Source organism: Pantherophis guttatus, chromosome 12 (assembly GCF_059756535.1).
Source record: "Pantherophis guttatus breed Tessera chromosome 12, ASM5975653v1, whole genome shotgun sequence".
NCBI classification, from domain to species: Eukaryota; Metazoa; Chordata; class Lepidosauria; order Squamata; family Colubridae; genus Pantherophis; species Pantherophis guttatus.
The window spans coordinates 21272277-21292000 of NC_142074.1; the positions used below are offsets into that span (position 1 = coordinate 21272277).

At 45.5% G+C, this 19724-nt stretch overlaps 1 protein-coding gene across 3 annotated transcripts; it reads right to left on the minus strand.

Moving 5' to 3' along the window:
• Positions 1–1971: 1971 nt before the first annotated feature.
• Positions 1972–17560, minus strand: ATP1B4 (ATPase Na+/K+ transporting family member beta 4). 3 transcript variants are annotated; one of them, XM_034425908.3, is made up of 9 exons: positions 17155–17281; positions 16948–17012; positions 13632–13794; positions 9792–9920; positions 8452–8559; positions 6633–6829; positions 6093–6149; positions 5005–5097; positions 1972–3437 (listed from the first exon to the last, which is right to left on the minus strand). In XM_034425908.3, the coding sequence occupies exons 2-9, from the start codon at positions 17008–17010 to the stop codon at positions 3276–3278; spliced, it is 972 nt and encodes a 323-aa protein (XP_034281799.1). In that variant the 5' UTR covers positions 17011–17012; positions 17155–17281; the 3' UTR covers positions 1972–3275. The 3 variants fall into 3 exon arrangements, with proteins under 3 accessions (XP_034281799.1, XP_087733808.1, XP_087733809.1); XM_087877682.1 differs by having other exon boundaries at positions 16948–17560; XM_087877683.1 differs by lacking the exon at positions 16948–17012 and having other exon boundaries at positions 17155–17535.
• Between the last annotated feature and the right edge of the window lie 2164 nt (positions 17561–19724).

A 19724-nucleotide genomic window follows, 5' to 3' on the forward strand; every position in this document is an offset into this window, starting at 1 on the left:
ACAGGGTGTATCTATATATCTATATCTAGCTAGCTAGCTAGCTAGCTAGCTATCTCGCATTGACACCTAAGGAAACATTTCATTTGCGGTGGCGCCCGTAAATGAGAGCCACCCACCACCTCAGTGTACTTTTTGTGAGTCTTTCTCATGAGTTGGGAACTCTGATCCTACCACATCCAGAAGATCTAGATGTCAACTTGCAAAGCATCTCTGGCCTGCACTCTAGTTGCCATAGGTGAGGGGGATGGGAAACTGATGAAACAGCCCAGCAGCCAAAGACAGATGCACATTCCAGACTTATCTCTCTCAAGGCTGTCTCCCAGGGTTACCCACAGCGGGCCGGAGGGGAGTGATCTCTACCACCCGTGAAATTGTTCTGTTGGCGAATGTGATTGATGACACACTCTGGGGGGAGGGGGGAAACAGGGTCATGATTGGGGCGTAAATTACATGGGGTCAGAGTTGGCTCCACTTGGGAACATGCCAACATGAAGCTTCTAATAACTGGATTTCTTTTGAAGCTTGGCTCGAGGCTCCTGATTTAATTAGGGCATCCGTCAGAACCCTGACACTGGGTTGAGAAAGCCCACTTTGAACAGATTGAATGTTAAATAGGAAGAGGAGATCACCTTGATAGCCTCCACAACCTCAGGTAGCTGTGAACTGGGGAAACTAGTCTTAGGAAGGCATCGCCGTTTTTTTTTACCAAGAGTGGAAACTCCTGTATTGCTGCATTTTGTAATTCTGTTATCTTAGGTGGGTGGGAATCTCAAATCTTTACTGAAAGTGGACTCCAAAATGTTGATCATATCTGGACGAAGTTGTGCTAACTCTCCCATGAAGAGATCTGGGGAAAACTCTGAAAGCTTGTTGAAGGATTAAGTAAAGTTTTAAAAAAGCAGGAGTTCAAAAGAAACTTCCTAGTCCCTTGGATTTCCAAGATGGGAATCCTAATCTTGGTATGACCCAAGAGCCAGTTTGGTCTAGTGGTTAAGACATCGGGCTAGAAACCAGGAGATGATGAGTTCTAGTCCTTTAGCCATTAAAGCGAGTGACTTTGGCCCAATCGGCAGGAGACAATGAGTTCTAGTCCCACCTTAGGCCTCAAAGCTACTGGAGGACTTTGGGCGAATCACCAGGAGACTTAGAACTTAGAACTTAGTCCTTAATTCTAGTCCTGCTTAGGCATAAAAAGCCAATAGGGTGTCTTTGGGACTATCATTCTCTTTCGGCCCATCTCACCCCCTAGGATGGTGGTTGTGGGGAAGATGAGGAATTTTTATTGTGTGTGTTCACCATCTTCAGTTATTGATAAAAATAAAAGTGGGGAATGTATAAATAAATAAAATGGAGAAGGGGCCCAACAGACCTCAAAAGAGCTTCTAGGTACCTTGGGTTCCAGGCCAAGGTGGAATCCTAACCTTGGTTGATTGTTTGCCCCAAGTCCTAAGACAGCCCATGGTACAATCGGGTGGGATTCAGCCAGTTAGGGAAAAGTCGATGTTAATTTTAATCTGGTTCGCCGAACCGGTAGTTGCAAGGACTGACTGACCCCGCCCATCCGGCCCCCTCCCCTCCTAGGAGTCTCCATGCAGCCCATTTTGAATGCCAGGTAAGTGCAGGGCTTTGGGAGGGCAAAAAATGGGCCTACTGGAAGTCCGGAAACAGGCCCATTTCCAGCCTCCGGAGGGCCTCCAAAGCCTGGGGGAGGCTGTTTTCACCCTCCTGGAGGCTCAAGGAAAGCATCGAGCCTGGGAAGGGCGAAAACACCCACCCCCCTCCGTGGTGCAGGAAGCCAACTATGCCATGCCCCCATGGCCATGCCCACCCAGCAACCGAGCAGAGAACGGATTGCTAAAATTTTTCAATCCCACCCCTGGGTACAATCCATCAAAGGCATTTAAGACCTCCCCCCCTCAACTGCCATCCTTCAAGCCTTTGTGAGCCCGCAGGCAGTATACAGAAAGAGGCTTTGTTAGGCTGTAAGTCAGTCCTTTTATTTCAGGGTACAAGCATCTGAGACCCCCCACCTCTCCACCGCCTTCCCCAGCCATTTCCATCCCTCCAGTCTAAAATGGCACCTCAGGAACGTTGGGAGGCAAACGAGAAAGCAGTCCGTACACTCTCCCAATGCTGGTTCTCCTCGTTCACGCGGACGTCTTACCACCCTGTTCCAAGGACACGAGATCGGGTTGAAGTACGCGACTCACGAAAGTCCCAATTCTGATGTCACAACTGTGGGGTGGCGGGCCTTCCGTGGAGGTCCTTGTTCCCCGTGGGATTTAAAACGGTGCGGAGGGTGAAGGCTTTCCAAGCAAACATCTTGAGATGATCAAGGCGGAAGAACACGAGGCCCCTCCCTAGACATCCCTCTTGCCTTATCTTTGCAAACCTGATTTAAGGCATTCAAGGCTGGTGAACATGAAAAAAACCCCACATTTTCCTCTCTATTTAAGGGAATATCTTATCTTGATTGAGAAGGCCTACGCTGCCTAGGAGGACATCACTGTCGCTAAATGGAGCCAGAAAAGCTATAGGACAAAAATAACTAGGGGGCAATGTTTGAAGGGGGCAGGAGGTGGGTCAAAGATTACGCTTAAGGCCAACTAACGATTTGTTGGGTGTTGTAAATCCTACGGTGGTTAAATCACAGGTTTTAGAAGGCTCTTCTAAAAGGAATATCCATTGCAAAAATAGTCAGAAAAAAAGCTGCCTCCTCCTTCAATACCTATCCCATACTGGCCCATGAAATTAAATACAGAAATCGACTTCCGTATTGACAGTGAAGGGATCTTTCACCAAAGGGAAATTAAAAAATAATTTAAAAAAAAAACCCAACAAACAATAAAACCAATTATTTCTGATATTATGGCAAAACTCTGCATCTGACGCTAAATGCCATCCCTTCCGATACACCTGGGGCAAAGATCTAAAATGTTTTTTTTTTTAATTTAAAATGCTTTTTTTAAAAAAAAAAATTGTTGGGCTGATGGGTTTACTCGCAGGATGAATGTTTCGAGTGCTTGAACGTTGACTTCTGTGGTCTTATCTTGGGAGCTATCTTTATTTTTATTTTTATTTGTTTATTCTTTTTTTTTTTTCCAGAGAAAATCAAAAACGATCCCTCAGAATAGGAGTTGGGAGTTTCCTGGTGCTGCTACGTCAATGGCCAATTGGATATTTTTTTTCTTTTTTTCCCCCCCCCTCCTCCCCGCGGCGAGGAAAAACGTTTGATTGCCATAAAAGGGTGATCACAAACGGAGAGAGATCTGGCCTTAGCTGTTGACGGTTAGTGTGAAAATGATCCGTCCCAGAAACCGATCGTTGTTAACGGTGTTGATAATCCCTTTCCCGTTCAGTTGGCATTGGAGGTCCAGGGTCTGGTTTCTTGTCATTCCTGTGAACTGAATGGCTACCAACGGTTGTGTGTAGTTGACCTGGAAAAAGGGGATCAAATCAATCGAGACCTTTTTATTTCAGACTCGGAACGGCAATAAAACGGAAAGCAATGAAAAACAACGTAAGCGATCACCTTTACAGGTGGGCTGTAAGGAATAGGTCCGTGATGGCGAACCTATGGCACGCATGCCACAGGTGGCACGTGTAGCCATATCGGTGGGCACACGAGCTCAGATGATTTTCGGGCCTTCTGGGCCCACCAAAAATAGGGAAACAGTTGTTTCCTGCCTCCGGAGGACCTCGGGGGATGGTGAGGAAGGCCCATTTTTTCTCTCTCCCTAGCCTCCAGAGCCTTTCTAGGAGTCTGGGGAGGGCAAAAACGGCCTCCTCCCCCCTACCCCCCCCCCGGAGGCCCTCCGGAGGCCGATGGGCTGTTTCTGGCCTCCAGAGAGCCTCCGGGGAGGGGGTGGAGGCCGTTTTTGCCCTCCCCAGACTCCTAGAAAGGCTCTGGAGCCTGGGGAGAAGAAAATATGGACCTACTGTGCCATCGCGTGCCAAGAGTGGGGGGAGCAGGGGTTGTCACTCGCACATACATGGGGGCAGGGTGCATAGAATTATGGGTGTGGGCACACGCGCGCACAACACACACACACACACACACTCCTGGCACATGATGGCAAAAAGGTTAGCCATCACTGGAATAGGGTAACCCTTCCAGTACTAACAATTGTTAAAACAGAGAAAGCATTGACGTAAAATGCAGGACGGTAGTCCTCTACTTATGACAACACTTGGGACTGGAACTTCCATCAGCTAAGCCTCGTTATGTGAGTCACACCCTTTACGAATGGTTAGTAAGTGAACCACCAGAGGTGTTGAGCTTCCCCCATGGACTTTGTTTATCAGAAGCTCCTCGGTAAGATCACAAATAGTCACCACGTGATCCTGGGATGCTACAAATGCCATAAATACATGCCCAAGCACCCCAAATTTGATCCCAGGACTACGGACACTGCAGTGGGTCATTAAGTGCAAGGAAGAGTCGCAAGTCTGTTTTTCAGGGCCATCATAACTGAATGGACGTTCAACTAAGGTTTACATGTATTGAGGAAACAACTGTCTGAATGAGTACCTGTATTGGACAAACATCTGTCTGAAGGAGTACTGTATTGGACAAACATCTGCCTGAAGGACTACCTGTGTTGGGCAAATATCTGTCTGAAGGACTAACAATTGGACAAACATCTGTCTAAAGGAGTACTGTATTGGACAAACACCTGTCTGAAATGGTATGAGTCTCCTGCTTGAGCAGGAGGTTGAAGGCCTCCAAAGTCCCTTCCAAAGTATCCAAAATACGTTATTCTCTATGTGAGCTGATATTAGGTCATTCAAAACACAATTGTAACTTAGATACAAAATTGTAAAATAATTTTTCGAGCCCCAGTAGAGCAGGATAAGTGCTGGCAGAATTGTATAGACTGTATCTCCAGGAGTTCAAAACATCTGGAGATTGTCAATGTGGACTTAAACTCTCCAGAAAGCTCCTAAATATACCACAGGGGTTATTCACACAAACATTAATCCAACCGTTAAATTTCTACTTACATGCGTAAGTTTGCCGTAATAAGGGAAATACATGGGTTCAAATGTCTCACTTGGGAAGTAGTCTACTGACTGGAGGTGACTTTGATCGCCTCTCTGCAATTCAAAACAGAATAATTATGCCAACATACGCAACAAATCGACAACAGGCGACTCCGTTGATAGAAACCGGCTAGCCACTGTACCCAGGTATAAAGATTGTCCTTCCCTTCTCCAAATTTTGGATTACAAGCAGTCCTTCACTTAACGACCACAATTGTGGCCAACAGTTCTGTTGCTCAGACATTTCTTAAGCTGAGTTTTGCCTCATTTTACGACCTTTCTTCCACAGTTGCTAAGTGAATCACTCTGAGAGACTCTGTGCCAAGTTTTGTCTTGTACTGCAGTTGGAAGCAAGTTACGTGGCAGCTTGCCAAACAAGATAAGGTGTGTTGAGGAATATTCCTTTGAAATACTGTTTGGACAAAACTTGCTGACTGTGAATGAACGTAATTCACAGTCGTGTAAATAAAAGAGGTTTTGCCGGGATCAGTTCCTGCCTCCTGCTTGTTAAGGGAGCCTAGGTCAAAACAGACCTGTAGACCTCCAAGGATGTCTCAGCTAAACCAGAGCTGTTCTTCAGTTCATTTACAGAGTCCCCAAACTGGTAAAATCTGATTTAAATGGTAACCACCTCTTACTGCTCACAGTATTATGTCAAAATTGGTACCTTGGTAGTACAGTGGTCTAAAGCACCCTGTTATTAAGAACAGCTGCCTGCAATTACTGCAGATTCGAATCTTGCCAAGGCTCAAGGTTGACTCAGCCTTCCATCCTTTCTAAGGTAGGTAAATTGAGGACCCAGTTGTGGGGGCAATAAGCTGACTTTGTATAAATATACAAAAAGGATGAAGGCTATTGCTTAACACATTGTAAGCCGCCCTGAGTCTCCGGAGAAGGGCGGCATATAAATCAAATTTTTTAAAAAAAATTGTGTCTCGTTAAAAAGAAAAAAAAGTAGGGAGGTTGGATAGGTTTGCCTCAAGAGTTTGGCTGCCAAGAATATCTGGTGCAAATTTGCAAATGGAACCAATAAAATCAAAATAATTTACCTGGATTTTGCAACTCACAGTAATTGGAGTGCCATAGCCAGGCTGATACCCGATAATCTGCAAAAAAAAAAAAAAAAAACAAGAGCTTTTTAATTCCCTTTAAAAACACGTTGATCTTCCAAACTCCATTTTGGCTGCAGGTAAAATGAAAAAAACAAGAGATCAGAAACTACAAGCACTTCGAACTTCCTATTTGCTTTGTTTTCGAGGGCCACAGAACCACGGAGAAATTTCTTGACAGTTGGAACAATTAACCAGTGGAATGACTTCCCTCCAGAAGTCTGGAGGCTTTTAAGAAGAGATTGGACAGCCATTTGTCTGGAACAGTATGGGGTCTCCTGGTTGAGTAGGACTAGAAAACCTCCAAGGTCCCTTCCAACTTTGTTATTCTGTAAAGCCACTGTTTCTTCTCCCTTGCTTCGTGTCCACCTACGTGCTTGACTTGACCCACTGCAACCATCAGAGCTGCCAGAACTCAAACCTCTAAAATACACCCACCCCCCCACCCAAGAGGATGTAAGCAAGTATAAAATGACCTACACGATTCATCTTTAGCAATATGCAAGGTTGGCCCTGTGAATATCCAAAGGTTTGATCCTGAACTCCGGAACACTTCATCAATTGGGACCTCTTGAATTGGCAAGCTTTCTTCACCACAGTTTCGTCGCTGTCTTGCACGAAATATGAGCCCGGGGTGCACGGGATGTTTCTGGCTTCTTGAACCTTGTCGTCATACTCTAAAGAAAAACAGAGAAACCTTGAGGCACTATAATGTATATCTTACTGTTTCAACGGGTTTCAACGCTGGGCTTTTGTTCTGACCCAGCTCCCCAAACACGACAAACCCTCTGAAGTTAACTCAAAAATTCCTTTATTAGGAGCGCCAGCAGCCCCAGCAAAAAGTTCCTCTCTCACCGCAGGCTAATAAGTCCATCCGGCAGGGAGATGAATAGTTGTCTGCCACATCTATTCATCTCCGCCCCCTGCCTTTTATCCCCAGAGCTAGGTTTCTCTAGCAGCAGTGGCTCTTCTGTCCCAAGGACCGGCCCACAGATTTCCACTGCTCTCCTCTCCTCTGCCTTCTGCCCATCTGCACGTCAGGCACTGGACCCAGCTGTTCCTCCTCTTCCTCATCAGCCACCTCCAGACCTGGGGGCTGTTGACTCTCCATTTGAGGGCTGACGGATGGCCCAGGCTCTGCCTCTGTCTCTCTCTCTCTGCCAGCTCCATTCCCTCTTCCCCCTCGGAGCTCTCAGGTTGCCTTGATGCTGATCCAGACTCCCATGCTGCCGTCTCCTCTGCGGGTCTGACGGCCGATAGGCCACAACAGCTTTTCAGGACAAAAAAAGCTCCTTCTCTTTTCAGAATCAGGCCCTTTGGTAGGGAAGATGTCCCTTGTGGATTTGGTTCTAAGACTTTCATATTTCTATGAGAGTAGTGGACTATTCCAGAGAACCAGTCTGGCCTAGTCGTTAAGGCACCCAGCTAGAAATTAAGAGACCGGGAGTTCTAGATTCCCCCTTATGCATGAAAGCTGGATGGATAGCTTTGGACCAATTACACAGCTTACGCATACACTGTTTTTAAAACTACATATTTCTTTGTGGAAGAGGACAGCTTTTGCTTTTCTTAAAGGCAGTCCCTTTATCCTTCGTCTGGAGCCCCAACCCAAATATCATTCAAAAGAGCAAATTATACACATGTTTTTGGAGCTCTTAATAGTGGAAGATGTCAATCAAATTCAGGGGTGAAATCTACTTACCTTCCCTACCGGTTCGGAAGTGCATGCGTCACGCGAAGACCCTCTGTGCATGCACAAACTAGGGGTGAAATGCTCCCGGATCGGACTGGATTATCTGATCCAGAAGCGATCTTGGCCAGTGGTTCAGCGATCCAGTAGCGATGGCGAAGCATAGCTCCGCCCACCCGGCCGGGTGTCATTACTTCCTGGTTTCGGCACGTGCGCTTCCGAACCAGTAAGGAAGGTAAGTAGATTTCACCCCTGGCACAAACCCTTCTGCGTATGTGCAGAGGGTAAAAAGCAGGTTACTTCCTGGTTAAAACCAGGAAGTAACAATGATCAGGTGGATGGATGAAGCCTTGCGCTGCTGTCGCTACCGGTTCTCCGAACCACCCACTGCCATCGCTACCGGTTCAGTCAAACCGGTCCGAACCGATAGCATTTCACCCCTGGTCAAATTGGCTTTTCTTTAAGTATGGAATTTTGGGGTTTGAAATCAAAACAGGAATGGAGAAGGAAGGAAATGATGCTGCAACTTTTTGGAGGCAAAGAAAAAAAATATAAACCACCAGACAATGAATAGATAAAGAGTTACACAAAGAAAGAAAGGAAAGTCACCTTTTAAGAACTGTTCCAGGTTTTCCACATAAGGCTGCCATGAACTAGGCTGGGAAACTCTGAAGGCAATGTTGTAGGCTTGCTTTATGTATGGCCTAATCGTAACTCCTGCAAAAATAAATTTAAAAAGGTAAAAAAAAACAAAAAAAACCCCCCAAAATAGGACTGACTTTTTAGATCTTAGACGTTAAGACTTGTGGACTTCAACCCCCAGAATTCCTCAGCTAGCAAAGCTGGCTGAGGAATTCTGGGAGTTGAAGTCCACAAGTCTTAACGTTGCCAAGTTTGGAGACCCCTGTCTTAGATCAACATCCCCAAAGCATCCTTTCCGATGATACTGGCCAACTCTTCCCCCAAAACATGGCAGATGCAAGGACGATGAATCCTACCCAATTGGTAAACCGATTATTTCATATCCACATCATAGTTGCCCCTAATTTTAGCCAGCATAGCCATAGCAATAATACTTAGACTTACATACTGCTTTATAGCAGGGGTGAAATCTACTTACCTTCCTTACTGGTTCAGAAGCGCACGCGCCCTATGTGCAAAACCTTCTGCGCATGTGCAGAAGGTGAAAAAAAACATTACTTCCTGGTTAAAACCAGGAAGTAATGACACCCGGGCAGCAATCACTACCGGATCGCCAAACCACAGGGAAAAATCACTACCGGATTGGGCAATCCGGTACAATCCGGGAGCATTTCACCCCTGCTTCGTAGCACTTTACAAGCCTCTCTGAGTGGATTAAAGAATCAGCAACGTGCGCCTCCCCAAATAATCTGGGTCCTCATTGGACTGACCTCGGAAGGATGGAAAAGGCTGCGTCAAGCTTGAACTGCTCAGGATCGAACTCCTGGTGGTGGGCAAAGCTAGCAATAGCAATAGCACTTATATACCACTTTACAGCCCTCTCTGAGCAGTTTACATCTTGCCCCTCAACAATCTGGGTCCTCATTTGACTGACCTCGGAAGGATGGAAGGCTGAGTCAACTTGAATTGGTCAGGATCAAACTCCTGGCAGTGGGCAGACTTACCAATAGCACTTAGACTTATATATCTCTTCACAATGCTTTACAGCACTCTCTAAGCAATTTACAGAGTCAGCATCTTCTCCCCCCCCAACAATCTGCGTCCTCATTTGACTGACCTCGGAAGGATGGAAGCCTGAGTCAACCTTGAGCCAGTGTGAATCGAACTGCTGGCAATGGGCAGAGTTAGCCTGCAATGCTGCATTCTAATCGCTGCGCCACCACGTATCCCCTCTGCTCTAAGTCCCTGCACACCCTTGAGGTCCTCCCCTCAAATGGACCCCTTACAGACCTCACTGGAGCACTTACCTGGTGGGGCCACCCTGTCCCTGTACCTCGGCGTGTAGGGACTCAGCGTGATCAAGACTACGTACATACAGAATATGAACATGCCAGCCAGGAACGTGTACAGGGCAATGTAAAAAAGGAGTATCAGACCTGAGAAAAGGAGAAGAGCTGTTAACTGATGGCCTTGTGATGGGTGCTCCATTGCTGGAGTTTTTCAACAAGACACTGGACAGCCATTAGTCTGCAATAATGTTTGTTTGTTTGTTTGTTTGTTTGTTTGTTTGTTTGTTTGTTTATATTCGATTTATGTAGCGGTCCATCTTAGTTTTGTTGTTGTGGTTAGTTGCAAAGTCATGTCCGACCGATCGTAACCCCATGGACAACGTTCCTCCAGGCCAGGAGTCAGCAATCCATGGCTCTGGAGCCACATGTGGTTCTTTCATCCCTCTGCTGCGGCTCCCTGTCGCCAATCAGCTCCACAATTGATAGGGCTTTCAGTTAGGACAGGTAGAGGAAAAAGGATGCCGCGCTAGGAAGAGACTCTATGGTGGGGGAACCAGACTTCCGGTCGGCTCCAGAATTGAACGGGGGGGGGCTTCCGGTTAGGACCTTTGTGGCTCTATGAGTGTTTAAGGTTGCCGATCCCTGCTCCAGGCCTTCCTGTCCTCTACCATCCTCTGGAGTCCATTTTAAGCTCATCCAGCATCATATCTTTTTGGTTCTTGTCCATGGGGTTTTCATGGCAAAGATACTGGAGTGGGTTGCCATTCCTTCCTCCAATGGATCACATTTTGTCAGAACTCTCTGCTATGACCTGTCCATCTTGGGTGGCCCTGCACAGCATAGCTTCATTGAGCTACGCAAGCCCCCTCGCCACGACAAGGCAGTAATCCATGAAGGGGTAATCCATCTCAGCTACAGAGATCAAATATATTATAAATATTTGGGCGGCTCATATAGAATCTCCAGCTCAAGCAGGGGTTGGTCTAGAAGACCTCCCAAGGTCCCTTGTAACGTTCTTATTCTATGTTCCAGTTGGGCAGAGAATGGCCTGCTTCCTCCCTGTCTCCTGCACCAGAAGACAAGACAAGCAACGGATGGGAACTAACCAAGGAGAGAAGCAACCTAGAACTAAGGAGAAATTTCCTAACAGTGAGAACAACTGAAATTCACCAGTGGAACAACTGGCCTCCAGAAGTTGTGAATGCTCCATCACTGGAGATTTTTAAGAAGCGATTGTCTGGAATGGTATAAGATCTTCTGCTTGAGGAGAAGGTTGGACTAGAAGACCTCCAAGGTCCCTTCCAACTCTGTTATTCTGTTGTTCCGTTAAAGGCTTCGTCTCGGGAGAATAAAAGCCTTTTTTCTTTAAAAATAATACTAATACTAATAATAATGCATGAAAGTAAATCCTGCGGAGGGTTCTTGGCGTGTTTTAATTTCCCAGCGGGGACCCAAATGCATTTTCCAGGACAGGCTTTGAGCGCAGCTGTGACTTCTGGCCTCTGCGTTCCTGAGGTGTTTACGTTATGGGGGAATTTGGAGTTCTGGGAACAAACCGGCCGGCCCTGGGCACAGGACATGGGGGGGGGAGGGAGGAGCTGCTGAGAGGGGGGAGGGAAAGAAACAAAACTTAATTTGGACCCGCGAGCTTCTTTGGCGTGGGGTCAAGAAGGGCCGGGAGGGAGCCGCTCTTTGAACGCAGCAAGGCAGAACCGGCATGGCAGGAGGAGCAGCGGGGATGCTGCTAGCAAGACATGGAACGGCTCACACGGGCCCGTTGAATTGGGACACGGGGAGTCCCCGACTTACGACCACAACTGAGCCCCCCCCGATTTCTGTCGCTAACTGAAACATTTCTGGTGAATTTTGCTTCGTTTTACAAAACTTTCCTGCTACGGTGCTTTGGTAAATCCCTGCCGTTGTGAATGCAGGCAATCCTCGTCTTACGACCACAACTGTGTCCCAAACGTCTGTCGAATTCTGTGAATTCCCTCCCCCCTGCCATTTTACCACAGTTCACATGTGAACCCCTGCAGTTGTGAATGCAGGCGATCCCCGTCTTACGACCACAACCGAGTCCCAAATGTCTGTCGATAAGCGAGACATTCGTTCTGTGAATTTTTTTTCCTCTCCGTTTTACCACAGTTCACAAGTGAACCCATGCAGTTGTGAATGCAGGCAATCCTTGTCTTATGACCACAACTGAGTCCCAGACATCTGTCGCTAAACGAGACATTCAATTCCGGGAATCCCCCCCCCCCCATTTTACCAGAGTTCACAAGTGAACCCCTGCGTTTGGGAACTTATTCACAAGGTTATGAAGGGAATCTGGTTCCCCTTCCCCCATTTGGTTAGTCAACAGGTCGCAAAAGGGGAACACCTGACCCGGGACGCCGCACAACCGTCATAAATGCGAGACGCTTGCCAGGCATCTGAATTTTGATCCCGCGACCATGGGGAAGCTGCGATGGTCGTAAGAGTGAAAAATGGTCACGAGGGATTTTTTTTGTTGTTGTAACTTCAAATGGCCACTCAATGAAGGGATGTAAGTCTTCTTCCTGTAATTCTTTTTCCATCTCTGCTAACGGCTCCGACTTGTAGCAAAAGGCAGGGGTGGCTTAAAGACTCTGAATCAAATCCAAAATATTTGGAATACAAATTTTCATCCTTCTATTAATTTCACGGGAAGGAAAATGATTGGCGTATAGATAAATCCTCAACTTACAACTGTTACAATGGCGTTTTTAATGACCGGTTCGGTAGAACGGTTCAGTTCAGAAATACCGGCAGTCCTCGACTTTTGACGGAAAGTCACAAAGGCACTGAGAAAAAAGGGAGTTCTAAGTGAGCTGAAGAAGCTTCTTGAATGAGAAGCGAAACGTCTTCAAAGAAAAACCAGTCCAGTTGCCTCGAAAAAAGCACCTTTGAGACAGCCATGATCTGGATGACTGAGAATCTCCATAGCCACCTTAGTTTCTATCCTGATGCACTAAACTGTGCTTTTATTATATACATTTTAAGCTATATTTGGCTGCATTTTTACAGCACACTAGTAACAGAACAGAATAACGAAGGGACCTTGGAGGTCTTCTAGTCCAACCCCCTATTCAAGCAGGAAACCTTATACCATTTCGGACAAATGAGTGTCCAATCTCTTCTTTAAAACTTCCAGTGTTGAAGCATTCACAACTTCTGGAGGAAAGTTGTTCCACTGATTAATTGTTCCCACTGTCAGGAAATTTCTCCTTAGTTCTAAGTTGCTTCTCTCCTTGATTAGTTTCCACCCGTTGCTTCTTGTCCTGCCTTCAGGTGCTTTGGAGAATAGCTTGACTCCCTCTTCTTTGTGGCAGCCCCTGAGATATTGGAAGACTGCTCTCATGTCTCCCCTAGTCCTTCTTTTCATCATACCCAGTTCCAGCAACTGTTCTTTATATGTTTTAGCCTCCAGTCCGTGAATCGTCTTTGTTGCTTAAGCTATAAATGAAGGCTAGCATTGGCACTCAGTCTTAAACCAAAGTTGCAACCTACGAATGATGCTTTTAAAACCGTCTTTCAGCTCAGTATGTGGACACGCTCACTTCATTAAGACAGATGAAGCAGACCAAAAAGATTGACCATAATAGATGTGTTGGCCTATGCTGGTTTAGCAGGAATGAATTAATAATATCTTCGTACCCAAAATAAATGCAAATTTCGCTCCATATTTATTCCTCCCCCGGTGTTAAACTGTAAATGTTAGGTTTCTCATCCACTTTATTTAAAAATAAAATAAAAATCATGCACACGGATGCAATATTGATACAACTTTCATCCTTATCTCAAGAGGAAATTAAATGACGAGTGATCAATTTCACTTACTCCAGCTCCGAGCGGTCCGGCCCAAACATTCCCTGGTATCTGGATTCCAAATGAAAGTTTTAAATTCTTTAATCCTTTCGCCTCGCGTTTTCTTGCCCATCGCTCGTTCTTTCTTTTGTTCCTCTTCTGCATCCAGCTGATGTCTCTCTTCATCCTTATTTTCCTGGAATGATGACAAAGCAAACCCCCCACACACACACCATGAGTGAAATGTTCTGGCCTATTTTGCTTGTTGTTTTCATTTCTTCCTCCCTCCCCCCTCCCCTCCATCATTCCTTCCCACTAAAATAATCCCATTTGTCAGAAATAAGCACCGGAGTCGGTGGAAAGTTTCCATTGTGTCATAATTGCTCCTTATCAAATCTTTTCAAAGTGGGAAGAAGGAATAGGATAGGATAGGATAGGATAGGATAGGATAGGATAGGATAGGATAGGATAGGATAGGATAGGATAGGATAGAACAGAATAAGAATAAGAATAAGAATAAGAATAAGAATAAGAATAAGAATAAGAATAAGGAAAGAATTAGAATAGAATAGAATAGAATAGAATAGAATAGAATAGAATAGAATAGAATAGAATAGAATAGAATAGAATAGAATAGAATAGGGAATGGTGATAGGATAGGATAGGATAGGATAGGATAGGATAGGATAGGATAGGATAGAATAGAATAGAATAGAATAGAATAGAATAGAATAGAATAGAATAGAATAGGGAATGGTGATAGGATAGGATAGGATAGGATAGGATAGGATAGGATAGGATAGAATAGAATAGAATAGAATAGAATAGAATAGAATAGAATAGAATAGAATAGGGAATGGTGATAGGATAGGATAGGATAGAATAGAATAGAATAGAATAGAATAGAATAGAATAGAATAGAATAGAATAGAATAGAATAGAATAGGGAATGGTGATAGGATAGGATAGGATAGGATAGGATAGGATAGGATAGGATAGGATAGGATAGGATAGAATAGAATAGAATAGAATAGAATAGAATAGAATAGAATAGAATAGAATAGAATAGAATAGAATAACAGAGTTGGAAGGGACCTTGGAGATCTTCTAGTCCAACCCACTGCCTAAGCAGGAAACCCTACACCACTTCAGACAAATGGTTATCCAACATCTTCTTAAAAGCTTCCAGTGTTGGAGCATTTACAAATTCTGGAGGCAAGTTGTTACACTGGTGAATTGTCCTCACTGTCAGGAAATTTCTCCTTAGTTCTAAGTTGCTTCTCTCCTTGATTAGTTTCCACCCGTTGCTTCTTGTCTTGCCTTCAGGTGCTTTGGAGAATAGCTTGAACCCCCCCCCCTCTCCGTGGCAGCCCCTCAAATATGGGAAGACTGCTCTCCTGTCTCCCCTGGTCCTTCTCTTCACTAGACTAGCCATGCCCAGTTCCTGCAACCGTTCATCCTATGTTTTAGCCTCCAGTCCCCTAATCATCCTGGTTGCTCTTCTCTGCACTCTTTCTAGAATCTTCACGTCTTTTTTACATCGTGGTGACCAGAACTGGATGCAGGATTCTAGGTGTGGTCTTACCAAAGAGAGAGAGAGAGAAAGAGTGAAAAGATTTGGGCAACTCAGGAGTTGCTGAATTACCCAAATAAATGAGGGCAGATGGACCTACCTAAAAGTTTGGGGTCAGATAATTGGATCCTTGAACCAAAGAATCCAACGGAGCAACATTTTTTTTTTCATTCTTTGGTTTTGTTATTTCCAGCACTACTCAACCAGAAAAATAGTCTCTGAAAGGGGAGGGAGAGGAAGAAGAAGAGGAGGAGAAAGACTCTGGGGTTCTTAGTGCTCTCTGAGGATTTTTGATTATTTGCCTGCAGAGCTTTTATTGCTCAACAAGGGAACACCGTCAAGGCTGAATGGTGATGGTGGCTAGCACCGATGAGACGATGTAGTAGGGTAATGAAACGTCTGCAAGCAAATAACTTGCATAAGTTATAAGAGCCTTGGTGGTGCAGCAGACTAAAGTGCTGTTAAGTAGCACCAGCTGCCTGCAATTACTGCAAGTTCAAATCTCACCAGGCTCAAGGTTGACTCAGCCTTCCATCCTTTCGAGGTAGGTAAAATGAGGACCCGGATTGTGGGGGCAATAAGCTGACTTTGTATAAAAAAAGAACACCGCTTAGGGGGGGCCGAAAGCCCTACTAAGCAGGTATATACAAAAGTATGAAGGCTATTGCTTAACGCATTGTAAGCCGCCCTGAGTCTCCGGAGAAAGGGTGGCATATAAATCGAACCAATAAATAAATAAATAAATAAACAAACCAAGTTCAGAGAGCACCAAGGAGCCCACCTTCCTCCTCCTCCTCCTCCTCCTCCTCCTCCTCCTCCTCCTCCTCCTCCCTGCAAACCCCATTTCTTTCTGTCACTGATGATACCTCATCCAATAATGAAATATCTGCAAGCAAAGAACCAAGCTCAAAAAACACAGAGGATTGCACGTTTTTCCTCCTTCATTTCTCCTCCTCCTCCTCCTCTTCCTCCTCCTCCCCCCTCCCCCCACAAACCTCATTCCCTTCTAGCATTGATGATGTTAACTAGTTGGGTAATGAAACATCTGCAAGAAAACAAGCAAACTCAGCGAGCACCAAGGATCCTATAGTCCTCCTCCTCCTCCTCCTCCTCCTCCTCCTCCTCCTCCTCCTCTCCGCAAACTCCCTTCCAGCACTTCAATTAAATGTCCTTAAAATCTCTAAATGTGGCCCAGGGAGGGAAGGGTTAGTTTTAGCCACTTTGGTTTGCAAACCATGGTTTATGTCTTAACATGCTATGCACAGCCCGGCAAACCATGTTTTATTCAATCATATGGTTAAACAAACTCCAGTTTAATGTGATGCATGAATCTAGCGAATGGGAGAGTCATTTGAGGTTCGTCGAAACAAGCCGGTAGTGCCAAAAAATACTTGGATGGCACATACCCTTCCAGGCAAGAATGCTTGAGTCAAAGCCATGTTCAAATCGTCTTCTTAAGTCCACGAAGGCCCAGTTTATTATATACCTCAATGAAATTGGCCATATTTTGGACGCTGATTTCATTATTCCCCGTTGAAAACAACCTCAATCAACCACAGCTTTTCTATTCCTCAATAAACAACGATTCCATCTGCCTAATTACGCCCAACCATTCGTATTTTTCTTTTTCTCTTTCGAAATATTCGAAACCAGGGGCATCTGCTAAGCCCAGATAAAGCTAGTTAGTGCAATTTGGGCACAGGTCTCCCATCTATTAAGTTTAGCAATGTGGAGACCCTGGAAGAAAATCAACAACACCCAGTAAGGTTAACTTACCGGTGTTTGAAGTTGGTTCATGTGATGATCTGTGGAAGCTCCAGAGGTGTCTTTGGTAGCCATTGCTTTGTAAAAAAGCGAAAACAAAACGAAAAACGCAAAACGGGGAATAGAATTAATATGAGAAGCCGGCTCTGGAATGAAAGCCACTTCTACTGGCTCCGCAAAGTTCAACCGAACCTCTTTAGGAAAACCATCCAGACTCACGTATAGAAAGCAGATTCGCCTCGTCTGCTGGGAATGTGGGGAGAATAACCCCAAAAACTGACGGTTGAAAACTCGGGGACTTCTTTGCTGCCAATCCCAGGTGACGACTGTTGCTCTTTCAATGTTGCCCAAGGCAGGGGAGAAATGCAGTTGGACAGCCGTCAAGATGGGGATTGCTTTCCTCTGGCAAGTGACGTCATGCAATTCAAGGCTAAATAAGAGTTCGGGGGCCTGTCCATCGAAGACCATTGAGGTACACTAAGGAGTTTGCTGGAGAAGAACTTTTCTAAGAGAGCAGAGACCCATCCTGATTCGGTCTAGGCAAGCCTGGGATCAGTTTTTAGACTGCTTGTGACACCGTCGGACTTGAATGGAGAGCAGAGACTGTACGAGCAAAGGTGTTCCTGTCAGTCACGGTTGGGTGGATGGGATCATGGAGACTTGATTTGATTGCTCTCAAAAGTTCAGGGAATCAGATTTGGCTATATTTATCCCTCTGTGCTCATTCAGGCTGAGCGGATGGGATTCTGCGGGGTCAGCTTCCCAGCTGTCTAAGGTTCCGCGAATCATCTGAAGAACCTCAGAGGCCTCGTGGCACAATGCCGAGGTTGGGTGTTCCCTGGAATGGGCGGGGTGAGCATCAAGCAGGTGGGTGGGGCAAGCATCGGGCAGGCGGGGCGAGTGAGCGGCGACCGGGCGACCAGGGCAGGGGCGTGGCCAGCCAGATGTCGTTACCAGTTCAGCAAACCAGGTCAAATTTTCCCTACCGGTTCGCCTGAACCGGTGCGAACCAGCTGAATACCACCTCTGGTGCTCTGGATGGGTTCCTGGTGGCATGAAATGTGCCCTCATCTTCTCCCAGTTTGGGGGTATCCAATGCTAAGGTATGCATCTTGGTATCTCCCCTTGCTTTGGCTTTTTGGACAATAGCTTAACTAACAGCCGTTCTCCGAGCCAAGCTTTAGACCAGGGATGTCCAACCTTGGCAACTTTTAATACCTATGGACTTTTAACTCCCAGAATTTGTCTGCCAACCATGCTTGCTTCATTTTTCATGTTTCGTTTTTAGATCACAAATCCCTAGGGACTGAAACATCCATTTATCCACCCATCCTTTCTGAAACATCCTGAACATAGCCAACTGCTATGAAAATTAGAAACGCACCTGTTGTTTCAAAGGTTCTCTAATGTTATCTTATGGTTAATGTAATTTAAATTAATACCAGTTCAGTTGTTCTCACCCCACCCATGGCTGTCTGTCATGGTACACATTTTGTCCCTTGACCTCTGAAGTCATTGGTATTAGAATTAAACTAGAATAACAGACTTGGAAGAGATCTTTGAGGTCTTCTAGTCCAACCCCCTGCTTAGGCAGGAAAGAGGAAACCCTCAAATGTTTGTCCAATCTCTTCTTAAAAACTTCCAATGTTGGAGCATTCACAACTTCTGGAGGCAAGTTGTTGCACTGGTTAATTGTTCTGACTGTCAGGAAATTTCTTAGTTCTAGGTTGCTTCTCTCCTTGATGAGTTTCCACCCATTGCTTCTTGTCTTGTCCTCAGGTGCTTTGGAGAATAGCTTGATTCCCTCTTCTTTTTGACAGTCCCTGAGATAATGGAAGACTGCTATCATGTCTCCCCTGGTCCTTCTTTTCATTAAACTAGACATACCCAGTTCCTGCAACCGTTCTTCATATGTTTTAGCCTCCAGTCCCCTAATCCTCTTGGTTGCTCTTCTCTGCACTCTTTCTAGAGTCTCCACATCTTTTTTACATCGTGGCGACCAAAATTAGATGCAGCATTCCAAGAGTGGTCCCTACTCCCCCAATTTGACCTGTTGTACTTAATCTGCATCATGGATCTTTTCAATCTGCTTCCTGGCAACCCCCAGGGAAAAGGGTGAACTGCTCTTAGCCTGAAAGAAAATTGTTCACTCTCCATCAATAGCCGCTAACTATGAGCCAAGAACGAGCAGAGTTTTCCCAGACTGCTCTACATAGTAGGCATTTCTCCAGAGCGGTGTCTCTTAATCTCTGCACCTTGAAGATTGTGTGGGCTTCAATTCCCAGAATTCCCCAGTCCGCACATCTTCAAAGTCCAGAGGATGCAATGCTCCAGAGCATTCTGGGAAGTTTAAGCTGGTCATAAGGCTCAGAGAGTTTGAGTGGTGCGGTGGCCTAGAGGTGGAGCTCTCGCCTCACAATCAGGAGGCTGTTGAGTTCGATCCTAGGTAGAGACAGATATTTCTTTCTCTGGGCACAATGAGAATATATCTGCTGAAAAAAAACTCCGCATTGGCAATAGGAAGGGCATCCGGTCAGTAAACACTCAGCTCCATTCAGTTGCCTAAGCTCCACCCCGCAAGGGATTATGGGGTCATTAAAAGAAGATGATAAGGCTCAGAGAGTTGAGTCGTTCTTTTTAACCAATTAAATCACCAGTTAAATGAGTGGAAATTGGCTAACTAATGACGCTATAGGGGGAAATGATTTATCACTTGTATTTTTAATGTACACTGAGAGCTTATGCACCGGAGACAAATTCCTTGCGTGTCCAATCACACTTGGCCAATA

Excerpts from the sequence above, each read along its gene's own strand:
- ATP1B4 (XM_087877682.1), bottom strand. The coding sequence starts at position 17,403 with ATGGTCTTCGATGGACAGGCCCCCGAACTCTTATTTAGCCTTGAATTG. Across the intron at positions 5,098-6,092 it reads CTGTGAGTTGCAAAATCCAG|AGAGGCGATCAAAGTCACCT; the intron begins GTAAATTATTTT and ends TTTGAATTGCAG. Across the intron at positions 3,438-5,004 it reads ATTACGGCAAACTTACGCAT|GTCAACTACACACAACCGTT; the intron begins GTAAGTAGAAAT and ends CCCTTTTTCCAG.